Consider the following 21,740-nt stretch of genomic DNA (forward strand, 5'->3'; position numbering starts at 1 on the left):
GGGAAAGAGAAATGCTTGAAGGCCATGCGACTAGGAAGGAAGGGCATGAGCTGGGAATTTGGCCCTGGAAAATATGTCAAAAGGGGAGAGTGTGGGAGAGAGGGCAGTTAGATAGCAGGCCAGGCAGTGCTGCTAGAGGAAGGAAGAATTTCTGCATCTTTATTAGAAACCTACAGTATATCAAACACTGTTAGGCATTTTATGTATTATACCCATTGATGGTCGTAAGGCCCCTGTGAGGTAGGTGTTACTAACCTAATATTATGGTTGAGGAAACTGAGTTATGGAGAAGCTAGATGGCTTGTTCCAGGTCACCCATGTAGCAGTGACAAAGTTAGGGTGCACAGCTTGGTTTATTGACTCCAAAGCCCCTGTTCTTCTTATTGTTATTATTTTGAGACGGAGTCTTGTTCTGTCGCCATGTTGGAGTACAGTGGTGAGATCTAGGCTCACTGAAACCTCTGCCTTCCAGGTTCAAGTGATTCTTCTGCCTCAGCCTCCAGAGTAGCTGGGATTACAGGCATGTGCCACCAAGCCCAGCTAATTTTTTTATTTTTATTTTTTAAGTACAGACAGGGTTTCACCATATTGGCCAGAATGGTCTCAATCTCCTGACTTCATGATCTGCCCTCCTCAGCTTCCCAAAGTGCTGGAATTACAGGCATGAGCCACTGCACCTGGTCCAAAGCCCCGTTCTTATTTTCCCAGTCTGTCCCACTAGACACACTTTGGAGTCTATGTGAAATGGCTTTTGGTCCCAGAGAGAGCTGGGGACTGAGCAGGATCCTGAGGTTGTGGCCCAGGCCTGGGGCCCTCGTCCTTCCAGGAGAGCCACAAAACAGCACTGCTGCCCAGGGGAAAAGGGTGGGTAAAGAGGCAGGGCCCTGGCATGCCAGCATCGGGAGACAGAAGGAGAATTTGGGTTGGCAGAGAGGCAGGACCCAGGACAAATCTAGTGCTGACAGCAGCCAGTCAGCACAGGGCTGGGTCCCTGTGTTATTCATCACCTCCACCCACCCACCCCACCCAGAGAGACCAGAAGGGCAGCTCTGAGAGCGTTCTGGCGTGTGGAGGAGCCCTCAGTGTACACCCTGGCCTCGCCCCTTAGCTGGCCTAGCCCAGCACGCCTTAGACTCATCCAAACCCTCCTTTCTGGGCCCCTTCACTGCCGCTCTCCTCCCACTGCCAGCATGTCTCCCTCAGCTCCTTCCAGAGCAGAGCTGGGTTGGTGTGAATGGGCACAGGCCAGCCTTCTCACCCCCATGGGGTGCATGGGGTGGGTGCCAGGATGAAAATGAAATAAAGCAGGAGAGAAGACAGAGGCAATTTAGAGACTGGGGAGGGGACAGTGTGAGTTCATCACCCCCACCCTCATGAATTGGAGATTTATGGTCACATGCCCTGATCCTCTAATTGGGGTGCTTTCCAAAGGGCTATGGGAGTGGCCCCTACTGTTCCCACCCCTGCCCCAGTAGCCGCCATTTCCCTGTCCATGGCTGGGAGCCTCTCTGTGCACTGTCTGCACTTTCCAGGCATATGGCTTGCAGTCTGGTACCTGCAATGGCATATATCACACCAGGAGTCAGGCTGGGAGTCTGGTCCATTCTTGCCCTGGTACCCTGAGGGTGGTGAGGGTCTGGGATTCTGGAGGGAGTCATCACAGGGCTTCTATGAGGCATTGTTTGTCCAGATCCTTGTGAAGATGACTTCCTGGATTAATTTTTCCTGAGATGCCCAGGACAGGGCAGTGGGTTGAATGAATTCTGGCATCCTGCGTCCTGATGTAAATTTTTCTTGAGAAGTGAGAAGGGCAGGTCTTCTGTGCTCTGTGGAAGCCCAGTGGGAGGAGCAGGGCCTGTGTGTGTGTTCCTGAGGGCATCCCTACTGGCAGGAGACGAGGAAAGCAGTCTTAATGGAAACTGGCCTTGAGAAAGGCAAAAGCTTGGCCAGGGTGTCGGGAGCTCAAACCACTCCAGAGACCTGGGAAAGGTCTGGGACACAGCCTTGCTTCGGAACAAGATGGAGGCTTCAGTTTAACAAAGACATTTATTGAGCACCTGATGAGTACCTGTGTGAACAGGGAGGAAACAGAAATGAATAGCACACATCCCCTCCCCCAGCCTCCTCCAGGTCTTATGGACATGTGAGTATGACAAAGTGGCCAAGGGCTATAACACAGTAGGCTCCAGGTACAAAGGGCCCCAGGAGGGGGTCTTGAATTCGGTTTGGAGATTCTTCCACGGGGATGGATAGGATTGACAAGTGGCAAGGAGGCAGGAGGTAAGAGGGGCTTGTCACCCCCTTGCTTAAGACTTTTCAGTGGCCTGTCATTGCTCTTAGAATAAAATTCAACCCCCAGATAGAAGTTTCCAGCATGGTCCTGCACTGGCCAATATACTGGCCACTATCGGCATGTGGCTATCAAGCCCTTAAAATGGGGCTGGTATGTTTAAGGAACTGAATGTTTCCTTTATACAATTTGAACTGATTTAAATGGCTGGCACAGACAGGGAACATTTTCATAATCAAAGAAAGCTTTACGGGATAGCACTGCCCACCTGCCCAGTCTCCCTGGTCTGTCTGTTCTGAAGACATGCCAGGTTCATGGCTTGTACAATCATCATTCCCTCTGCCCAGAGCCCCTTCCCCCACCCCTGAGATGGGCAGCTGCCTCTCATGCTTCAAGTCTCAGCCTAACTCTGCCCACCATAGCTAGAGCTGTCCCCCTCTGCAGCCTCTAGGCTATTCATTGTTTATGAACATAATTTGCAATCATTTACAAATTGACATTTTGTCTACCTCTTTAGAACATAGGCCCTATGAGAGCACGATCTGGTCTTTGTCATCATTGTATCCCCAGGGTTGACATGGCATCTAGCCCCTTCGGGCACTCAATGCATATTTATGTAACTGACCGACAGGGTTCCACACAGAGGCAACAGCAAATATGCAGAGGTAAGGGGCAGTGGCTGCATGGGGTGGGCACCAGGATGAAAATGAAATAACGCAGGAGAGAAGACAGAGGCGATTTAGAGACTGGGCGGGGCAGGGGGACAGTGTGAGTTCATCAGGGAAGGTCATAAGATTTCTGAGTTGAGCAGCCATTGAGGAGCCTGCTAACCAGCCAAAGGATCTCATCCAGAAAAGCCTTCACAACAGGAGCTGGCCCCCCTGGCCACTGTCCAGGAATATCAGTTGCAGAGGGACTGGGAGGAGTAAGGTGGGGCCACCCGGCAAGCCCAGGGATCCAGAAAGAAAGCCTACCTCTCCCACATCCCTGAGGGGTTTGCATCAGGGAGGGGCTCAGCTAGAGCTGGTCCCCTCACCTGAGGGCTGGAAACTGAGCAAGAAGATTCAGCCCAGACACTCTTAGAAGCAGGAGCCCCAGAGACCTCCTCTCAGCCTTCCTTGGGCCAGCCCCCACCCCTGGCCCAGCCTTCCTTATTCTCCCCTGTAGAAAGTAAGCTCTAGGATAGGCATGGTGGCTCATGCCTGTAATTCCAGCACTCTGGGAGGCTGAGATGGGTGGATCACCTGAGATCAAGAGTTTGAGACCAGTCTGACCAACATGATGAAACCCTGTCTCTGCTAAAAATACAAAATTTAGCTGGGCATGATGGTGTGCACCGGTAATCCCAGCTACTGGGGAGGCTGAGGCAGGAGAATTACTTGAACCCAGGAGGCGGAGGTTGCAGTGAGCCAAGATCGCACCACTGCACAGAGCGAGAGTGACAGAGACAGACATTGTCTCAAAAAAAAAAGACAGTAAACTCTATAAGGGTAGGGACTTTGCCTTCCTCACCATTGTATCTTAGTACCTGGGACAGGGTCTGTCAGATAGCAGAGGCTCAGCCAATACTTGTTGAATAAATGAACTCATATTTCACTTTTTAATGAACATAGAAATGGCAGGATGTGAAGTCTGGGAGCCTGAATGTTGAAAGTGAAATCTGGGTCACACTTAATGCGTTAGGGCAGGCAGCAAAGAGAATGAGAAGCCCATTCATACTCATTCCTTTGACTCATTTCAGAATCAAGTCAAAATTAACTTCTTTCAGGAAGGTTCCCCTGACTACCCCCAGTACCTTCCAGGTTGAAATTAACCTGTATCCATTAGACTTTTACCATCTAGATATCTGTTCTGATGGTCACCTGAAAGCATGCCATTTCAGAGCTCAGACCATGCGACTGTGCCTCCTTCACTTCTTTTCTTCACTTCAGGAGTGTTAGCCTCCTTGCTGGTTGATTTCTGAGACAGGCCTCATATAGGCTGGGCTCAGGCAGGCAGAAGAGAGAAAAAGGTGATGGAAATAACACTGGCCTGCTGGCTCAAAACCATACACACACGTGAGCCCCAAACCACTCCACCCAGCCTGAGTACACCTCCCTCACCGTGGCCCAGAATATGTACCCTGACTGCGCTTTCCTCTCCTCTTCTGTCTGAAGGACCTGATTCAAGATGTCCTGCTCTACAAATTCCCACAGTTGACCTCAGAATTATAGTGTTAGGCTAGAGTGGACTTTGGGGGCCACCAGGTTTACCCCCTCTCTTTGCAGACTGGTGTGAGGGACAGAGGGAAGCACTTACCTAACATGAAGCCAGTTAGTGACACAACTAGATCGGGGCCCCAGCTGGCCTGACTTTCATGCCCTGTGATGGGAATGGATGCTGTTAAAAGACCCATCCAGAAAAGGATCTGCTTGTCACAGGGAAATCTTGAGGAGGCAGCCTGGCACTGCCACTGAGTGTCCAGCTCTGGATCACAGTCACCTTGTCTCTGCCCATTACCATCTGGTGGCCTCATGGAACCTCAGTTTCCTCATCCGAAAAAGAAGGGTGATGGTGCCCACCTCATAGGGTCATTGTAAGGAATCAAATGACATGGTTCATGTACAGGGCTCAGAACCATGCCTGGTGTGTGTAGGAGCGTAGGAAATGTGAGCTATTGCTATCAGTTTGTCAAAATAATGTCAGTATTAACATAGTAGAGAAGTAGCTAGAAAAACTGAACTTCATACCTGGAAATGATTTTAAAGATAATCAGTTTGGCTTCCACAGACTTGCCTTTTATAGGCAGATGAGCTACTCTAACCCCTCCTTCAGGGCCCTTCTATATCCTAGAATAGGAAAATTATCATTATTTAAAGACGTAATTAACATTTATTATGGCTGGCATATTAGGTTTTAGATAGGCCAAATGTCTGATACAATGGAATCGTGTTTTTATATGCTGCTGTGTATACTTTATAGTACATTGGGGCCCTTATATAATCGGTGCGCACTGTACTTTAATGCCCATTTTATGGGACTTTTATAAGGGAAGCTGGATGATGTGGTGGAACGAGCACTGTGCCAGGAGTCACAAGGCCTGGTTAGGATGCAGGCTTTGCCACATATTAACCGTGGCATTCCAAGCAAGCTGCCTCCTCTCTTCAACAGTGAAATACAGTGCTTAGCTGGATGGAGTCCAAGGCTCTGGAAGCAGAATCTTACAATATTAAGTGATAACAGAGGTTTACAGGTGTTTTGTACACATCTATGATGTATTTTTGGTCACATCTCTGGCTTACTTGAGGCTGTTCTTAGGAACACAGTCCTCAATAATAAAACTGTTTCTACTGGAAACTATAATCTGCTTTCCAATAATCTGCTCTGCAAATTGCTACCAGAAATACCTTCCTTGAGAAAGTTGGGACTCCCCGCATGTAACACCCATATCTCAGGAAGTGCATGAGTGGCCTTCATGTGGTTCCCAAGGCAGTCATTCAGTCTTCTGGATCCTTCCTCAACATAAAATTCCCTAAGAGCACACTAAAAGTGAAGTGTGTGAGCTGTGAGCAGCAGCTACAAATGGCAGCAAGAGTGACAGCTATGATAGGGTCACACAGCCGGTGGAGGCCCCAAAACTAAAGCTGACCAGACTGCACGATCACACAGTTCAGTAATGGATGCCCAGAATGAGAAACCCAGGGCATCAAGAAGTACAGCAAGTGTGTTCAGTATTGTTTGCTTTAGGAGGCAAGACAGAATGTGATGCCTTTTAGAAAGATTTCCATCAAAGTAGATACTTTACAAAACACTCAGCTCCTGTTACACACCGAATTCACTGATGTGGGCTCCCTGCAGGCCTGCAGAGCATGCTACGTGAATGAAGCTTCACTGCTCATGTGTCCCCAGGGGTGTGAGTGTGTACAGGAGAATGCACATAGTGGTCCCAGAATAGTAATAAATCCACAGTGGACTTTTGGGGCAAAGCAGCTTTTCAGTGATTCAGTGAGGATCTGGTTAGGAGCCAAGTTACACTTAATTCACATTAAGTTAGCTAGCACTCGTGTATTCACCTGTTTAAAAATATTTGTTATTGAGTGCCTAGTATTATGCCAGGCATTGTTTTAGAGGCTCTGTGTGGAGTTTCAGAGAGGATCTGCTGTTCACGTGGTGTTTTACCGGGGTATACTCATGAACAAGACATAACCGCCAGTTTTACCAAGGCACACCTACTGTGTGCTCTGTTATCTAAAGTCTGCTCCTTGATATGGGCTTCCTGCCCCTGCCCCTCTTTCTTCAGGGGAAGCTGCTAAGAGTCGCCTGGGTGGTCCCCATAAGATGGAGCACACCTTTGGGGCAAGAGCTATGGTTCTGCCATCAGCCCGGGAGCCTCCACCGACAAGACTGGTCTCTGCCATGACCTCAGTACAGAGGGAGATGGACGCCTGGCTCTTCTGGGCAGCCTGGTCAAGAAACACTCCTTTTTTTCCTAGAGAGAGGTCCCTCTCTGTTCCTGAGCTGAGCACAGGCTTTCTCAATGAGCCAGCAGAACAGGACAGAGGGGCGTCTCCCTGGGGCCTCCAGGCCTGCGACGTTTCTAGCTCATGGAGAGGGGGAAGGGAGAGAAAGAAAGAGCGAGCAGGAAGGCGCCCAGCGTCCCGCACGGAGGCCTCGCAGCCTTGCCCCAAGAGCGCTGGCTCCCAGCGGCAGTGCCCTGCAGCCCCGCGCCTGAGCGGCAGCAGCGCGCAGCCGGGTGGAGTGGGTGGTGCAGGGCAGGGGTGGTATATCCTGTCTGACGGAGGGCGGGCCTCGCCAGTGCCAGAGAGGGACGAGCCAGGGTGGAGGCGCCAGGAGCAGCTGCCGGGAGCCCTCACGCGGACCACTCACTCTATGGCCACAGGGAGCCGCTGAGCGCGAGAAGAGCACGCTCCCGCCCGCCCGCTGCACCGCACCTCACCGCGCTCTCCCCGGCCCCGGCCCGCGCCTCCCGCCTCCTGCCACCATGAACCCCTCGCCGCTCAAGACCGCCTTGGCGTACGAATGCTTCCAGGACCAGGACCACTCCACGCTGGCTTTGCCGTCGGACCAAAAGATGAAAACGGGCACGTCTGGCCGGCAGCGCGTGCAGGAGCAGGTGATGATGACCGTCAGGCGGCAGAAGTCCAAGTCTTCCCAGTCGTCCACCCTGAGCCACTCCAATCGAGGTAAAGGCCCGGCCCCCTTTCCCGAGCGCCCTGGCCCAGCGGCGGGGACCGAGGCGGTGCCAGGAGGTGAGGGGCTGCCGGCACCAGGCAGGGTCTACGCTCCGAGTGCGAGCGCGAGCAGCTGAGCTCCCAGCCTGTTCCACGACCCGAAGCCGGCTCGACGGCTCCACTAGCTCGATGGCGCGCCAGTGGGCCAGAATGGGTGGGTGGTTGGTTCACCGGGACTCGGCCAGGAGAGTCTCCCAGCGTTCCGGAAGCCTGAGGATCCCCCGCGAGCGGTTCTCGTGTTCCTGAGCCCTGCCTGGGTCTAGACAGCTTTCTCTTTCCCACGCCGCTCTGCGGATCCGCGCCGCATCCTGGCCCGTCCCGGCTGTCCTGGGGCCATGGCCTAGCGCTCGCAAACGGTTGTGGGTCACCTTGCACCCTTCCTGGGCTTGGTCTCCCTGTCTCAGCTCACGGCCGATGCCCAGAGCCCAGGCCAAGGGGAACCCCAGTCCCTGTGGGGCCGTGTGTTGCGTGTGTGTGCGCGCCAGAGCGGGGTGAGAGTCGCTGAGACAGGAGTGCAGCTCAGGAGAGGCGCTGCGGGACAGGGAAATAGCACAGGGAGCAGGGACGAGGCCCTGGAACTTCGGGGCACTTAATCCGGAGCCTCCCGGAAGAGGCTAGCCTAGCTGGAAGGCCGCCCCATGGCCAGTGGTTCCACTGACGACAGGGAAGGGGGTTAGGGATGCCTTCTTTCCCCAATAGCCAAGGCAGAAATCCTCTTCCCCACCGGATTCTTCCTACCCCACCCAGCTTCAGTAGAAACAAGTGTCTCATGGGGAGGGCAGGGAATGAGCCTGGCAGGTTGGAAATCCCCCAAGCCCCAGGGAGACCTTCAGCTGAGCCCTCCCAGGCACTTTTCCAAGCTGGATTCCAGGCCTGGCACCCCCTCCTCCAGCCTCTGAGAGGCCAGATCCCATGACGGGGCAGCCTGGGAGAAAGGTGACAGCACCCAGGAAACTCAAGGAGGAAGGGGCAGTACCGGACAGGGGAGAGCTTACAGACCAAATAAACGCTTTCATGCAAAGGATGCCGGGCAAGAATTCCACACAAGTGAGCAAAGCTTCCACTTGTTTGTTTTTTTTATTTTATTTAGCTAAGTTTAGTAAAATGCTGATAAAGACTCTACCCACTGCAAACCAATACATGTCAATCAAGACTTATTTCTCAAGACAGACCTTAAGAGAGAGTGAGGGCAGGGGGTAAAAAGGTGTAAGGGGGCAAAAGAAACCGACCCTGCCCATTCTCCCACCACGCACACACGCACACGACCGCACGCACACACACACACACACACACACACACACACCACTCACACTCTCTACCTCTGGCCCCAGCCCCCATTCCTGGGTGGCCCCGTGTAGAGCCGAGGGAGGGAAAATGGCGGGCAGAGGACTTCCTGGGCCTCAGACCTAAAGGTCTTTGCTGCGCTGTGTGCTCTGCCTTTGTCCGGGCTCCGGGCTCCTCTCCTCACATTTCCACTCAAGGTCATGCCGCCTCCAGAGCACTTGCCTCCTTCCCTTTTATTTGGTTCCTTGGTAGCTGCCTCCTAGCCTCTTTAAAAGTGGGTTTGGAAGAACAAAATGCCCCCATTTCTGGCTACAGCCCAGGGCACAGCTCAAGCCAACCTACTCTCCTCTCTGCACAAGACTTGACTGTCCCCTTCCCACTCCCACTCCATCTCAGCCTGAGCCCTTGGCTCACAGCTCCAGAAAACTCAAGCCGGCCCTGGGTGCCCCAAGGACCCTTTCTTCTTCCCACCTATGTCGATATGGGCTGAGTGTCTATCGGCATGAAGTGCACTTTCTGAGTTTGGTCTTCCTGGGTAATTTCTGTCTGATAAGGTCGCCTTTGTTCCTTCTTTGTTTTTCCCCTGAAGGTCCCCCAGGGGTCTTCAGACAGGGAGGGTTGATGCTGATGGCTACCTCTCCAGAAACTCCAAGGACTGGCCCTATGGGCCTGTTCCCTGTGCCCTCAGCCTCAGGAGGCCCCTAAAGGAGGCTGGTTTCCCCAGAGGCATCCTCACTGGAAGAGGCGGTTTGGGCACTTGGAGCTGGTGTTTCTGGTTTATCTGGCTTAGTTTTCATCAGATTTCTCTGTCCTCTCCATCAGAAACGCCCAAGCGTCCCCTATTTGCTCTGCGGCCACCTCTACTCACTCTGCTCCCTCTTTCTCATGCTGGTTTACCTGTCAGGAGTCTGCCTGGGTTCCTGGAATGGAATGAGCCGGGGGACATGGAAGGACCATGCCCCCAGACAGATTCAAATTCTCCTTTAGTCTCTTCTAAGAGCTGAGAGTTGGTTCACCTAGAGTCTTCTTGAGCCCCTTGAATCCTATCCGAAGTTCCCCTAGTTAAGAAGGGCTGGCCACACCCCACAGGTTGCCTGGAAGAGTAGCCAATGCTTCATGTACCCCGGGAAGGACAGTCAGGACCAGCCATCCTTGGTCCTGGTGATAGAACTGGCTTCTTCTCAGTTCCTCTCCCCTAGGGCTCTAGGGCTCTTTTTTTCTCTTGTCACTGAGGGAGTTTTGAGCCTCTGAGGGCTAAAAGAAGGGCCCCTGGAGCCTGGCACCAAATGCCTGTCTGCACTCACGCCCTCCCTGAAACGCAGCAGAGCCGACAGGCACCTCTCCCTGGTCATGAAGCCCCCGGGCAGGAAGAAGGTGGCCACTATGGCCTGGAGACCTGGAGAAGGCGGCTGCTCTGAACCTGCCTTCCCATCTTGAACTGGTTCTGAAGTATTGCTCCCCTGTGTTTTCAGGCTGTCCCCATGTGTGTCAGGGTGTCTGGCATACTTTTCTTCCCAGACTATGTGGGAAGCAAGGGGAAACTGAGGGGGATGTCACCACCCAACAAAAGATCTTTGCTAGGGAAGTGTCCTCTCTGAGGATGGGGAAGGAAGCACTTATCCACCTTCCAGATTTATAACTTCTCTGGAATCTCCTCCTAAAGCTTAACCTGCATCTCATTTGCCCTAACCCAAATGCTCCCCCTGCACCTACTGTGAACGCAGATCATACCCAGCTCAGAGAAAGGAGCTTCCTTTCACCTGTCATGTCTCCTTCCAGGGAAGTCTTAACAACACCAGCGCCATTCCTGCTTTGTCCCACTGCCTGCTTAGATATCTGTCATTTTTTATTTCCGCCCCCCACCTGAAGTTCTCTCTCTCCCTTCTTCACAGAAGTACTGTTTCCCATTGACAGTTGCTAATCCCATATTTCTCTCTGATCGGAGATAGGGGCTGGGGGTGAGGTTGGGCCAGGGGAGATGCCTGCTCCCTTTCTGTGCTTCCTGTGTCTATTCACCGCCCCGTCGGCGGGGGGGACATACATGCGCCAGCTCCGCAGACTGCACAGTGAAGGAGCTCTTCTCAGGAGCCCCCACTTTGATGGCCTTTTGCATTTGTGTTTGACTCTGTCTCAGCATGAGCTTCTGCCCGAGTGAATGCTCTGCTCATTATAGTCTCTTGGAAGTTGTTATTTTCTGACCACAGACATCACTTCTGGGGTTGTTTCCTTGAGACCGAAGCTGAGATTGCAGATGGTAATGGCTGTGTGTGCTTTAGCGTGTTCCATTGGCGAAACAGACTAATTAAACTTCAAATGAACCAATTCTTGTTTCTTTACAATGTACCTTGGCTTGAAGTTGGGGTTTTAGCCAGAATTTCCGTTGGCCTGTTCCAACACATGCAAAAATGCTGGCTATTCTAGGGTGTTTCACAGCAAATGCTGTTTCTCTGGCTCCTGCTCCTTTACTAAGCTTATGGGCAGAGATTTTTTAAAAATACAAATTCCTCCCGCAACCCCACACCAATCTAAGTATCAATGTGCCAGTTGTTCTAGGTTTAGGTATTGGGAAGTGCTTCTGCTATGGGGCGTGACACTTAGAAGTTACATAATGTTTGAACAAAATAACGTGGAGGAATGTAACATATCTTCATGTGAAGTTCCTTCTAGGCACACACTGAGCACTTATACATATACACATATATCACACATGCACACATGCGTGCATACACAAAGCACCCATGCACCCACATGCGCACACATGAACACACATGTGACATACACACACGTTACCTGTGTGTCCCTGCAGCTGTGCTGTGTCAGGAGCCCAGCCTGGCATCTACCACTGCCTGGTGTGCCATCTTGGACAAGTCACTGCCTCTCTTTGGGTCTCTGCAGCTGTCAAGGTTGAATTAGATCTTCTCCAAAGTGCTTTGCAAGGCTAACACTCTTTGGAAACAGATGTATAACTCCCCAGCTCTGCACGCCATTTGCCCAGCCCCACAGTAGCTGTACTGCCAAAAAGCTCTTCCCCTCAAGGCATGCCGCTCATCGTGTCTCTCTTGTAAACATCCTAACATACTAAAAAAAAAATCTCATCCACTGTTCTCAAACTTGGCTATATATTGGAGTCACCTGGAAATTTAAAACATGACCGTCTGACTTGGTGAGCATGAAGAATGGCACAGGCTTCGGAAACTTTCAGGTGATTCTGATGTGTAGCCAAGTTGGAGAACCACCGTTCTAGTCCCTTGTCCTTCACTCACATAGACCCAGCACAGGGATCCCTCCTATACAGTGACATACACCTGTGTCTCTCACACACACACACACACACACACACACACACATGCACACACCTAATGTAGTAGTTGCTGGCGAGAGCCTTTGACCTCCACCTGAACTCATCAACCCTTGCCCACTCTAACCCACCACTCTGCCCCGACACCTATCCTGTCCCCACAGGACGCTTCCACGCTCTGCCCAGTCCTCAGGCTTGGTGGTGGCTGTGAACAGATCTGCAGAAGAGCAGCAGGACTGTGCAGAGCCGGGCCTGAATGCGTCCCAGCAGAGCTTGAGGGAGTCACATGGGCTGGAGAGGGGAAGAGAGAACACAGGCCATAGCAGCCCAGTTTGTTTCAGCATTTCTGGTCAGTACGTATGCCCAGGAAAAGGTCAAGAGCCACACCAAAGTGCCCGGTGAAGCTGTGCTAAACTCCTTGCCCTCCTCAGCTCCTGGAAGCTGCAGAGTCGGGGAGGCATGTCCACAGTTCTCCCAGCAGCCTGGCAGAGGGGGCAGGAGGCTGGCTGGTCATTGGCCTCCCTCCAGGAGCCAGAACCATCCTGCAGACACAGCCCACTTGTGCCCACTCCAAAACACCTCTGAGGATTTTGTCTCAGAAGTAGCTTCCTGACTGTTCTTGTTATCTCATTTAAATTCCTGTTGCTGTGGGCCTAGCTGTTCTGGGCACTGTGGGTGAGAGATTTCAGACGGTGAAGTAAAGGCATTTTCAAGACTGAAAGAAAATGAACTTCCTTTCTCAAGCTTTTCATGCTGAAGGATGGGTGAACTTTATCAAATGTAGAAGAAGCTAGAAGTATTGCCCTTGTGGAAGACAGAATCAGCAAGAATCTGTTGTGAGTAGCTCGCCCTGTGACAGGGAAGAAGGATTTGAAGGGAGGAAGAGTAGAGAAAGTGGGTTTCCTGATGACCTCTGTCTGCAGGACAGCCTCTTGGTCAGGAAGGCTGGTGTTCTCTATGTAGAACCCGAGGCTGTAATTGGGGAGTGGAGTGTGGATCTACTGAAGGTGAAGATTCTTTGCTTCCCATCTTGGTTGGGGAGACCCAGGCCCTACCTTCTGGGAGGAGTGCTTGCACACAGGCATACACACACACACACACGCACACACACACGTGTACAGTGTACAGAAGCAATACTCCAAGGAACCCACAAGCCAGTGCAGAGTCAGCCGCTGGATTGAGTGCTGACATGGTTATGCTGGTGGGTTTGGAATGCTCAGAGCTGGGTGGGGTCATCTTTAGGAGAAGCTGATTTTTGTGCAAGGTTTTTAATGCAGGGGGAGGGCTTGAGAAGAAGAGAAAGAATGTTTCAGGTGCAGTAAGTGTGACCTATTTGAAAGTTTGGAGGTGGAAGAGGTTGAGTCATCCCTGCAAAGCCTTGCCTGCCCCTGCTGGAGAGAGATTTCCACCCATCCTAAAGAAGAAGCTGCCTCCATTTTCAAAGGTTTTGTAGGTGAGAGGGCTTGAGTTGCACAGATGACACAAGAGAGAACCAGTTGGTCATTGTCTAAGGCAGCAAAGAGAAGCAGCGTGCTGAGACACTGGTCACGAGAGCAGTAGATTTTCTGAGATTGTCTTACACCCTAAAACACGGACTTAAAATTGGACAAGCTGTGTGGACAGAGCAGTTTGTGTTGCTCTTGCTCCTTGACCTTGGAGTTCTGTGGGTGGGCAGATGCCTCCTGAGGATGGCACACAGGTTGGGCACACTGCCAGTGTCACTGATAAGCCACCATGTCCCTGTTCATGGTGCATGCACCCATCTGGGGAGAAGAGGGGAAAAGCAGATGCTTAGCTGGAGGGTAGGAGTGATTCTGTGGGGTGAACTGGGGACTAGCCCCTCCCCCATCCCCCTGGAAACAAGAATCCTCCTCAGAGAGGTAGCCTTGAGTATTTGAGATCTGCAGTAGCCCCCCTCTCTTCCTCTTTTACCTCCACTCACCAGGGACCTCTTTGGGTGGGAGGAGAACCTGACCCCATTCTGAGCCTCTAAGCACCAGGCATCAGAGCACATTCACCACACGGGTAGGACAAAGGAGAAAAGGCTGTTGACACAAAGGGCCAGCTCGGGCCAGTCAGGACCAAATCCAGTAGGAGCAGTGCGCTGAACTCAAGGTCCCAAGGAAAGAAGAAATATGGTTTTCACTTCAGAGAGAATCTGAAGTACATGGTGGTAGAGACTGGTATGGGTGTGAGATGAGGATGGGAGTAGGTGTCATTCATTAGGAAAGGCTTCCTAGAAGTGTGCTCTAGAGACAGCAGGGAGCAGGTGGAGGCGTGAGCTATACCATCACACTCATTAGAAGCCCATGCTCCTGCTGTTGAACTTGACTTTTAGGGGGCATTGCTTTCCAGCCAGACACCCAGGGTCAAGAGAGGGTAAATCACTTTGGTTGTGGGAGCAGTGCTCTACAGACAGAATGCACCTGCCCCCAGCACTCCTTGGTTATCTAGCACACCGAAAGCTGTGACTTCAGGTGTGTGATGGCTCTGGACTCCTCCCCTCTGTCACCACCTCCACCCCAAGTACTGCCACCTTCTGCCAGATTAGCAGTTCAGGCAGGTGTCATTCTCGCAGACACCTTGCTTGGTCAGCCTCATTCTCGCAGAAGCCAAGCAGACCCCAATTATAGATAAGTCTTAGGAGATGCCTTCAGGAACTGCCTGGAAGGGCCTGCAGGCCTTGGCCCGATGACAAGTGACAGTCACACCTGTCTTTACCAGAGTGCATGCAAGACATGGGGACTGGCTTTGGGAATTGTAGGGCATTCTGGCCTCTGCCTCCATATGTCTACCACTGCCTCCATGGCAGAGAGGCCTCCACCTACACATGGAGAAGACTGTATGAGATGGAGGCAGGCAGGCACGGGGCATGGCGGGAGGAGATGTTTTGTCTGATGACCTGGGGAGAGCAGTGTCATATTGACAGGTTCTCTCTCAGAAGACGGGCAAGGAGGGCCTGGTGCAAGCCCCCTGGGGCTGCTTCACCTAGCAGGAGGCCTCCCTGGGGCTCCACAGAGCTCTGTCTGTCACCACCCCAAATTTTCCATCCAGAAGCGGCTGGCTGACCCACACCTGCCCTGTGGCGAGAAATACCTGCTCACAGGGCCAGAGCCAAGTGTACTCCATCCTACCAAACCTTGGAAGAATGATTGAAGCGGGCTGGGTGGAAGGGAGGCAAATTCGACCTGGCCATTGGCCGCCTAGGGTCCTGACTGTGAGTGTGCCTGGCTGCAGCCCCCTTCCCTGGGAGCACCAGTCCTGAGTGACTGAGCCCACGAGATTGCCTTCAGCCTCTTCCTGATAAGGACAGTCTTGACAGAGAAGCAGCCACTGGAGAAAGGTGGAGGAAGAGCTATGTGCACTTGACAGAGAGCTTAGAGGAAGTCAGAGGCTCAACAGGCCGCACGGCAGAGTCCCAGGATGTCCCCATAGGAGGATGGCCCTTCGGGAGTCAGGGCTGGGCCTGGAGTATAGGGGAGGCCTCTCAGAGGACCCTGAGGCAGGTGGCAAACGTGGCAGTGGTATGGCCTTTGATGTCTGCCCTTCTTCCTCATAAGCTGAGCTGTGCCTCTGAAAAGGAGGAGTCGGCTCCTCTGAATGCAGTCAGGCACATGTCACTGTCTTCACACCACCACAGGACACTGGAACTGTACAGGGCCTATGGGATGAAAGAGACCAACCCCCTCTTTTGACAGAAGAGGACACTGAGGCTCGGAGAGAACAAGCAACTTGCCCAGGCACCAGAACCAGGACCAATAGCAACACCGCTAGGCCTCAGGACAAGCTGTGCCTGCCACAGCTCGAGACCCCTAATGTCCATGATGGAGGGGTGCAGGGAAGCAGGCAGCACCCTCTGCTGTGGGCTTTGGATGGTTACCTGGCACTGGACAGGGAAGATGGCAGCAGGCGGGGATCCCTGCCTCATTCCAAAGCTGCCCCTCGGCTATTCCCTCTACTTCCAACTCAGATATTCCAGCTCCCCTCCCTCAGACAATGGCTAGGGAGTCTGAATGGGTGTGGCAGATGGGGAGGAGCTAACTTGGCCAGGTGAGATCACCCTCCAACTCTCTTCCCCCTAGACAGAGTTTCTGATGGGGGAGTCTGACCATTGCTTTAGAGAAAAGAAATGCATCTCCTTGTTAGGAGGTTCTCACTGGATCCCACTCACCTCCACCCCCTGCAAGGCCTTCACTGGACAAGAGAGTGGGGCAGGCCCCGGAGCCGTGGCTTGCTCATCGTGGAGCTCCCGTGGAGCTGAGGGAATGCGACACAGGGCACAACGAGCCTTGGGCTATGGAGAGCAGGACACTATGTGTTTAGAGGCAGGAGAGATTGCCTTGGGCGGAGCTGGTCAGAAAGGGCTTCCTGGAGTGGGTAAGGTCTTGAGCTTGGCTTCAAGAGATGGGCAAGATTAGAAGGTCGTGGCTGAAGAGGGAAAGCAGGTTTGGCATGGAGAGAGGTGTGAGCAAAGGGGTGAGCCTGTCACCACTGGCCATGTTTCAAGGACAGCAGGACAGTGGACAGACCAGCTTGTGCAGAGTCGAAGCTGTCCCTTGGTCTCCCTGCTGGCCAGTGAAAGGGGGAGGAGGGGTTGGCCCCACTAGGAGCCCCAAATCCAGTTCTATTTTCTGTGATGCAAAGCCACTTTGCCACTAATAACCCTAATGACACTCTGTCCTCCTGTGGACCCTGTCATTTGTGGGTCTCCAAGCACTCCGAAAACATTAATTAATCCTCACTGGGCCTTTGAGGTTGATCACTGCTCCCCCTTCACCAGCTGAAGCATGTTGGAGGTGAAAGAAGGGGAGGAAGCATGTCTGGTCACTGCTAGGGGCTGGGCTGAGATTTGAATCCAGAGTCCTGCCCCGAATCGGTCTCTAATCAGCCGCTGCTGCTGGACTAGGAATGTCGGGATCCTGCCTGTCTCCCCCGAGTGGGAATCTTATCCCTGTGGAACACGAAGTCATGATTCCCTGGGCTGGAATGGCCGTGCTCCAAGATCCTCCAGACCAAGTCCTGATGTGTAGGTGTTAACCTACCCAAGCAGCAGGGGAACCACTGGGCTCCTAGGAAGGGGACGGATGAGAGTTTTAGAGCTGTCCCTGCAGGAGTCTGTGGTAGCCCTTCTCTTGGTCCTGGCTACAGAGGATGTGGAGATAGAGAGAGATGACATTCCCCACCTTCTCCAGGAGCTCAGACCTCGTCTCCTCCCGGGGTGTAGTGGACCTGGATGCAGAAGTGATGAGCTGAGGAAGAGGGGTGGATGAAGATCATGGCCATCCCGGTGCTAATCCCCTTCCTTTCTCCTCTAGGTTCCATGTATGATGGCTTGGCTGACAATAACAACTATGGGACCACCAGCAGGAGCAGCTACTACTCCAAGTTCCAGGCAGGGAATGGCTCATGGGGATATCCGGTAAGGAACTGCTTCCATCCTAAAAGACCTGGAGTGCTAGTGGGGACAGTTTGGGATTTATAATGGAGAAAGACTGCACCAGCTGCTAAAAACAGTGAAGCAGGCTTTGCTCCGTGAGCTGCGACTCATCAACTCCAATAGGTCTGCTGACTTGCCCACTGCTTCATAGGTGGCTCCGTTTGGGCTGACTGGATATTTCTGAATGTCTCAAATGAGAACATTTTAGGAAAAGCATTTTTAAAAGGCATTCAAAAACAAGTCCACTTCCCAGTGGGTCTGATTTGATCATGAATTTGGGAAATGTTTGGATTCTTTTGGTCTATTAATGGACCAGTATAGATGTTTCTAGGAAAATCCTGAAGGGTTGTCTCTCTTCATTCTGTGCTTATGGTCCAGGAGCCAGGAGAACACGTCAGCTGCCTTGACTCCTGCATATGATGCTGCATGCTAGAGTGGAGCCTGCTTGACAACCCAGATACATTTGGGTTCAAATTTTAACTCTGCCACTCACTGAGCATGTGGCTTTGGGCAAGTTACTTCAAAGTTTGGGCCTCAGTTTCTTCACATGGAAAGGGGATATAACAAAGGACTTCGTGGGGTTATTTTCAGGATTAAATGAAAAAAAAAAAAAAAACAATAATTCTTAAGATTATTTGTTAAATTAGCATGGGTAGAGGTCGTTCTAGATCCTTTAATCCTGGCTCTGTCTGTGTCTTTCTTTTTTTTTTTTGAGATGGAGCTTCGCTCTTGTTACCCAGGCTGGAGTGCAATGGTGCCATCTCGGCTCGCCGCAACCTCCGCCTCCTGGGTTCAGGCAATTCTCCTGCCTCAGCCTCCTGAGTAGCTGGGATTACAGGCACGCGCCACCATGCCCAGCTAATTTTTTGTATTTTTAGTAGAGACGGGGTTTCACCATGTTGACCAGGATGGTCTTGATCTCTTGACCTCGTGTTCCACCCGCCTTGGCCTCCCAAAGTGCTGGGATTCTAAGTGATCTCAATCCGCTATATGTCATCTATCCACTTACTGAACCAATATTTATTGAGCCCTAATTCTGTGCCAAGCACTGCAGCATCTGCTCTGGATTCAACCATACCAGCCAGGGCAGGGATTCTCTGCTGATCTAAAATCAGGGGTATTGGCCTGGATGGCACCCAAGGTATCGCCTAGCCCCCAAATTCCATGACGTTCATTCACTTTTGCTGATTCACCATCAGCCTGATTATTCTTGGGAATTTTTTTTGTAAGGCCCTCAAGACATTGTCAGATGGGGATTAACGGCTGCTTTTCCGTGGAAATCTGGGGCTCTGTCTTGGTGGGGCCTTAGGAGTCAGCAGCATTTGCTTGAAGACACAGATGTCTCACAGGTGTCACGCCTGATTGTCAAAGGTCCTGGTCCCAGGCAAAGGAGAGGATAAGTAGTTGAGTTTGGTGTTCTTTTGACATTGGTGTGATTCTTTCCTTCCTGAGTTCTTTTTGGGACTAATTTTGGAGGCTATGTCTTTCCCACATATTACAGCATGGGGACTAAAGGGAACAATTAACTAGATTTGTTGCACATTTACTTCCCTGACTTTTTTCCTGGTTCTAGATGGCAAATGACACTCTTAGTGCAAAATAAACTCAGCTGACTGAACCCTGTAAGCTGAGAGGTCAAGCATACATGTGAATAAAGGGCTTTGACAAAAAGGGTGATGACCAAATTGAGAGAATGGGTTACAAATGCAGCATAAAGGGATTAGATGAAACCCAAGGAAGGCAGATCGCTGTCCCAGCAGTCAGAACAGATGATTATGCTGACAGTACAGATGGTACATGTCTTTACTTACATGACGTTACCAGATCAGAGCTTAGGAGGCTTAGTTTCTAGTCCTAGTTCTGTCCCTCTCTGGCTCTCTGACTTCAGATGGTTTAATTTCTCTGGGCCTCAGTTTTCTCATCTGTAAAACGGGAATGATGATACTCGTGTGTCTACTTCACTCATGGGTGGATATCAGACAACATTCACTGTGAAATATTGTCAAATGGGTAGTGTAACCATGGAAATTTGTGACCAAGAGCTATAAAGGAACTCCTTCCGGGAAGGTGCTTCTGGAAAAAAAAAATCTTCTTTTGGCCCATGTTGAACATTTTGCTTCTGGTTAATTAACTCAGTCCTCAGTTATCTCACTAGCTTTCAATGCTCCAAAACTGTCCCCACCCCTCCCTGTGCTCATTTTCTGACAACCACTGAAAATCTCTTTCCTCCTCCGCACCCTAAGACCCACCCTCCTTGCTCCTTCACTGTCGGGACTGCAGACGTGACTCACGCCAGGGAAGCTGCTGAGGCACGTCCCATCTCTTCTCAGTTCAGGAGAGGCTATGGGAACAGGGAAGAGCTGAGCACACATGAAGATTTGGCAGATGGAGGAGGCCAAGTAGGGAGGAAGTGGAATAATTGATATTGGAGCCAGACCTATAAGCAGATGAAATCTGGACAAAACCAGATGGGGTCCAGACTTAGGGAGGAGGGCAGGAGGAAAGCAGTAGAGATCTGTGGCGAGAGATAAGCCTATGCCTGTGGGATTTTCCATGGATGGTACAACCGGCACAGGAAGATGTCATTCCTCTACTCTGGTGAAACCAATATGGCAGCAGAAGGCAGGGAGGGTGGGGAGGAGGGTGTAGTTTGTCTGCACAAGCATCATCAGCATATTTTCAGGAGCTTCTGAGAGCCGATGAAGGATCATTTGCTACAGATACTTTATATTCACTCAGTCAGCCAACTTGTATTGCGCAATTGCTGGGGCCCAGCAGTGAGTGAGGCACGCTACAGAAACACAGCTGAAAAGCATCTGGTTCTGCCCTCAATGAACCTGTAGTCGAGTTAGAAGCACAGGTCAACAGACAAATAGAATAAAGGTGTCAGTTTCTGTACTGGAGAGTTACACCAATACTGCCGTTGCTCAGAGTGTTTCTAGAGCCTCTAAAAATTTCAGAACTGTCTTCAGCATCGTTTCAAGAGCCAGACAAGAAAACTAGTCTCATTTCTTTATTGTCATGACCTGGGTTTGACCAGAAACCATATTACTCACTTGGAGCACCTCACTCCTCCAGTCTGGCTCCAGCTCTAAATATCAAACCATCCTCAAAGAGCAAAGTTTTGTCACCTCCTATGCATATCTCGTTTAGATATGCAAAAGATCCGCAGGCAAGTCCAAAAAGAAGGCCTAAAATTGTTTAAAAAGCAGCTGTCGTACCTTATAGTCTATATCAATAATAGTCTTGTAATTTAAAAAAATCATCATGCTGTTTATAATCTATGATTATTCATATCACAAATTGAATGTAGAGAGGCTTTCTTATAATAAAACGTAAAACAAAGGTAGTATGACACACAAAAAGCATCAAGGGGCTTAAGGAAAATAAAAGGCTGCTCCAAAGAAAGCCATTGGCCCGGTCCATGTCCTGCTCTCTACTGGCTATGCCAGCCTCCTCCTCTTTCAGACAGAAGGATCTGCTGGAGGACAAGGTTCAAGCCCCAGAGTCCCACAGACCTCAGGGAGAGGAAGCACCTGGTGAGATGGAGCAAAGGATGGGGCAGGTTCTAGCCTCACTGCCTGATTTCTCAGCCACCTACTCAGCAGCTATGCTGTTCTGGTTCTCAGCACCAGACCCGTGGAATATTTGAGCCCAACACAGTTTGCATTTTGCAGTTGAGGAAATTCAGCCCCAGAGAGGAGAAATTGCTCCTTGAAGGCCACACAGCTGGTTACTGGTGCAGCAGACTAGATCTCTGACCTCCTAACTCCTAACCTAATGGAGTTTGTTTTTATTACCCCAGGCATTTGCACTTCTTGTGATGGCCGTTCTGTGTGTTTCCACAATCCCCATATGTGAACATTACATCTAAACACTCAACACTAGAATCTAGGGATCTGCAAGTCACTCATGAGTTCGAATCCCTTCATTCTTCATTTCCTCCCTTCTCATGCCCTCCAGCCAGTCCTACTCTCCCCAAGGAGAAGTCAGCCTAGCTCAAAAGAGGCAGGAGAGCAGCTCTGTTTTCTCCTTCCTAGACTCAAGCTGGGTTCATTTGGCTATAAGCATTAATGGGTTTCAGGACAAGGTTACCAGATAAAATACAACAAAATACAATAGGACCTGCTTTAAGTTAGAAATTATTTGTTGTTTATGTAAAGTTTAAATATAACCTCATGCCCTGTCTATCTATGTTAA

General features: G+C 51.1%; 1 protein-coding gene across 2 annotated transcripts in view; it reads left to right on the forward strand.

Moving 5' to 3' along the window:
* The first annotated feature begins 7,083 nt into the window (after nucleotides 1–7,083).
* PKP1 (plakophilin 1) overlaps nucleotides 7,084–21,740 on the forward strand; it is a 50,039-nt gene continuing 35,382 nt past the window's right edge. The window contains exons 1-2 of one of the 2 annotated variants that reach the window (XM_035280656.3): nucleotides 7,084–7,473; nucleotides 17,419–17,522. In XM_035280656.3, the coding sequence (XP_035136547.1) occupies nucleotides 7,272–7,473; nucleotides 17,419–17,522 (306 nt within the window). In that variant the 5' untranslated portion in view covers nucleotides 7,084–7,271. Of the gene's footprint in view, nucleotides 7,474–12,766; nucleotides 12,940–17,418; nucleotides 17,523–21,740 lie in introns of those variants that run through there. The other variant, XM_078356792.1, reaches the window with a different exon arrangement.

Source organism: Callithrix jacchus, chromosome 19 (genome assembly GCF_049354715.1).
Source record: "Callithrix jacchus isolate 240 chromosome 19, calJac240_pri, whole genome shotgun sequence".
Taxonomy (NCBI): domain Eukaryota; kingdom Metazoa; phylum Chordata; class Mammalia; order Primates; family Cebidae; genus Callithrix; species Callithrix jacchus.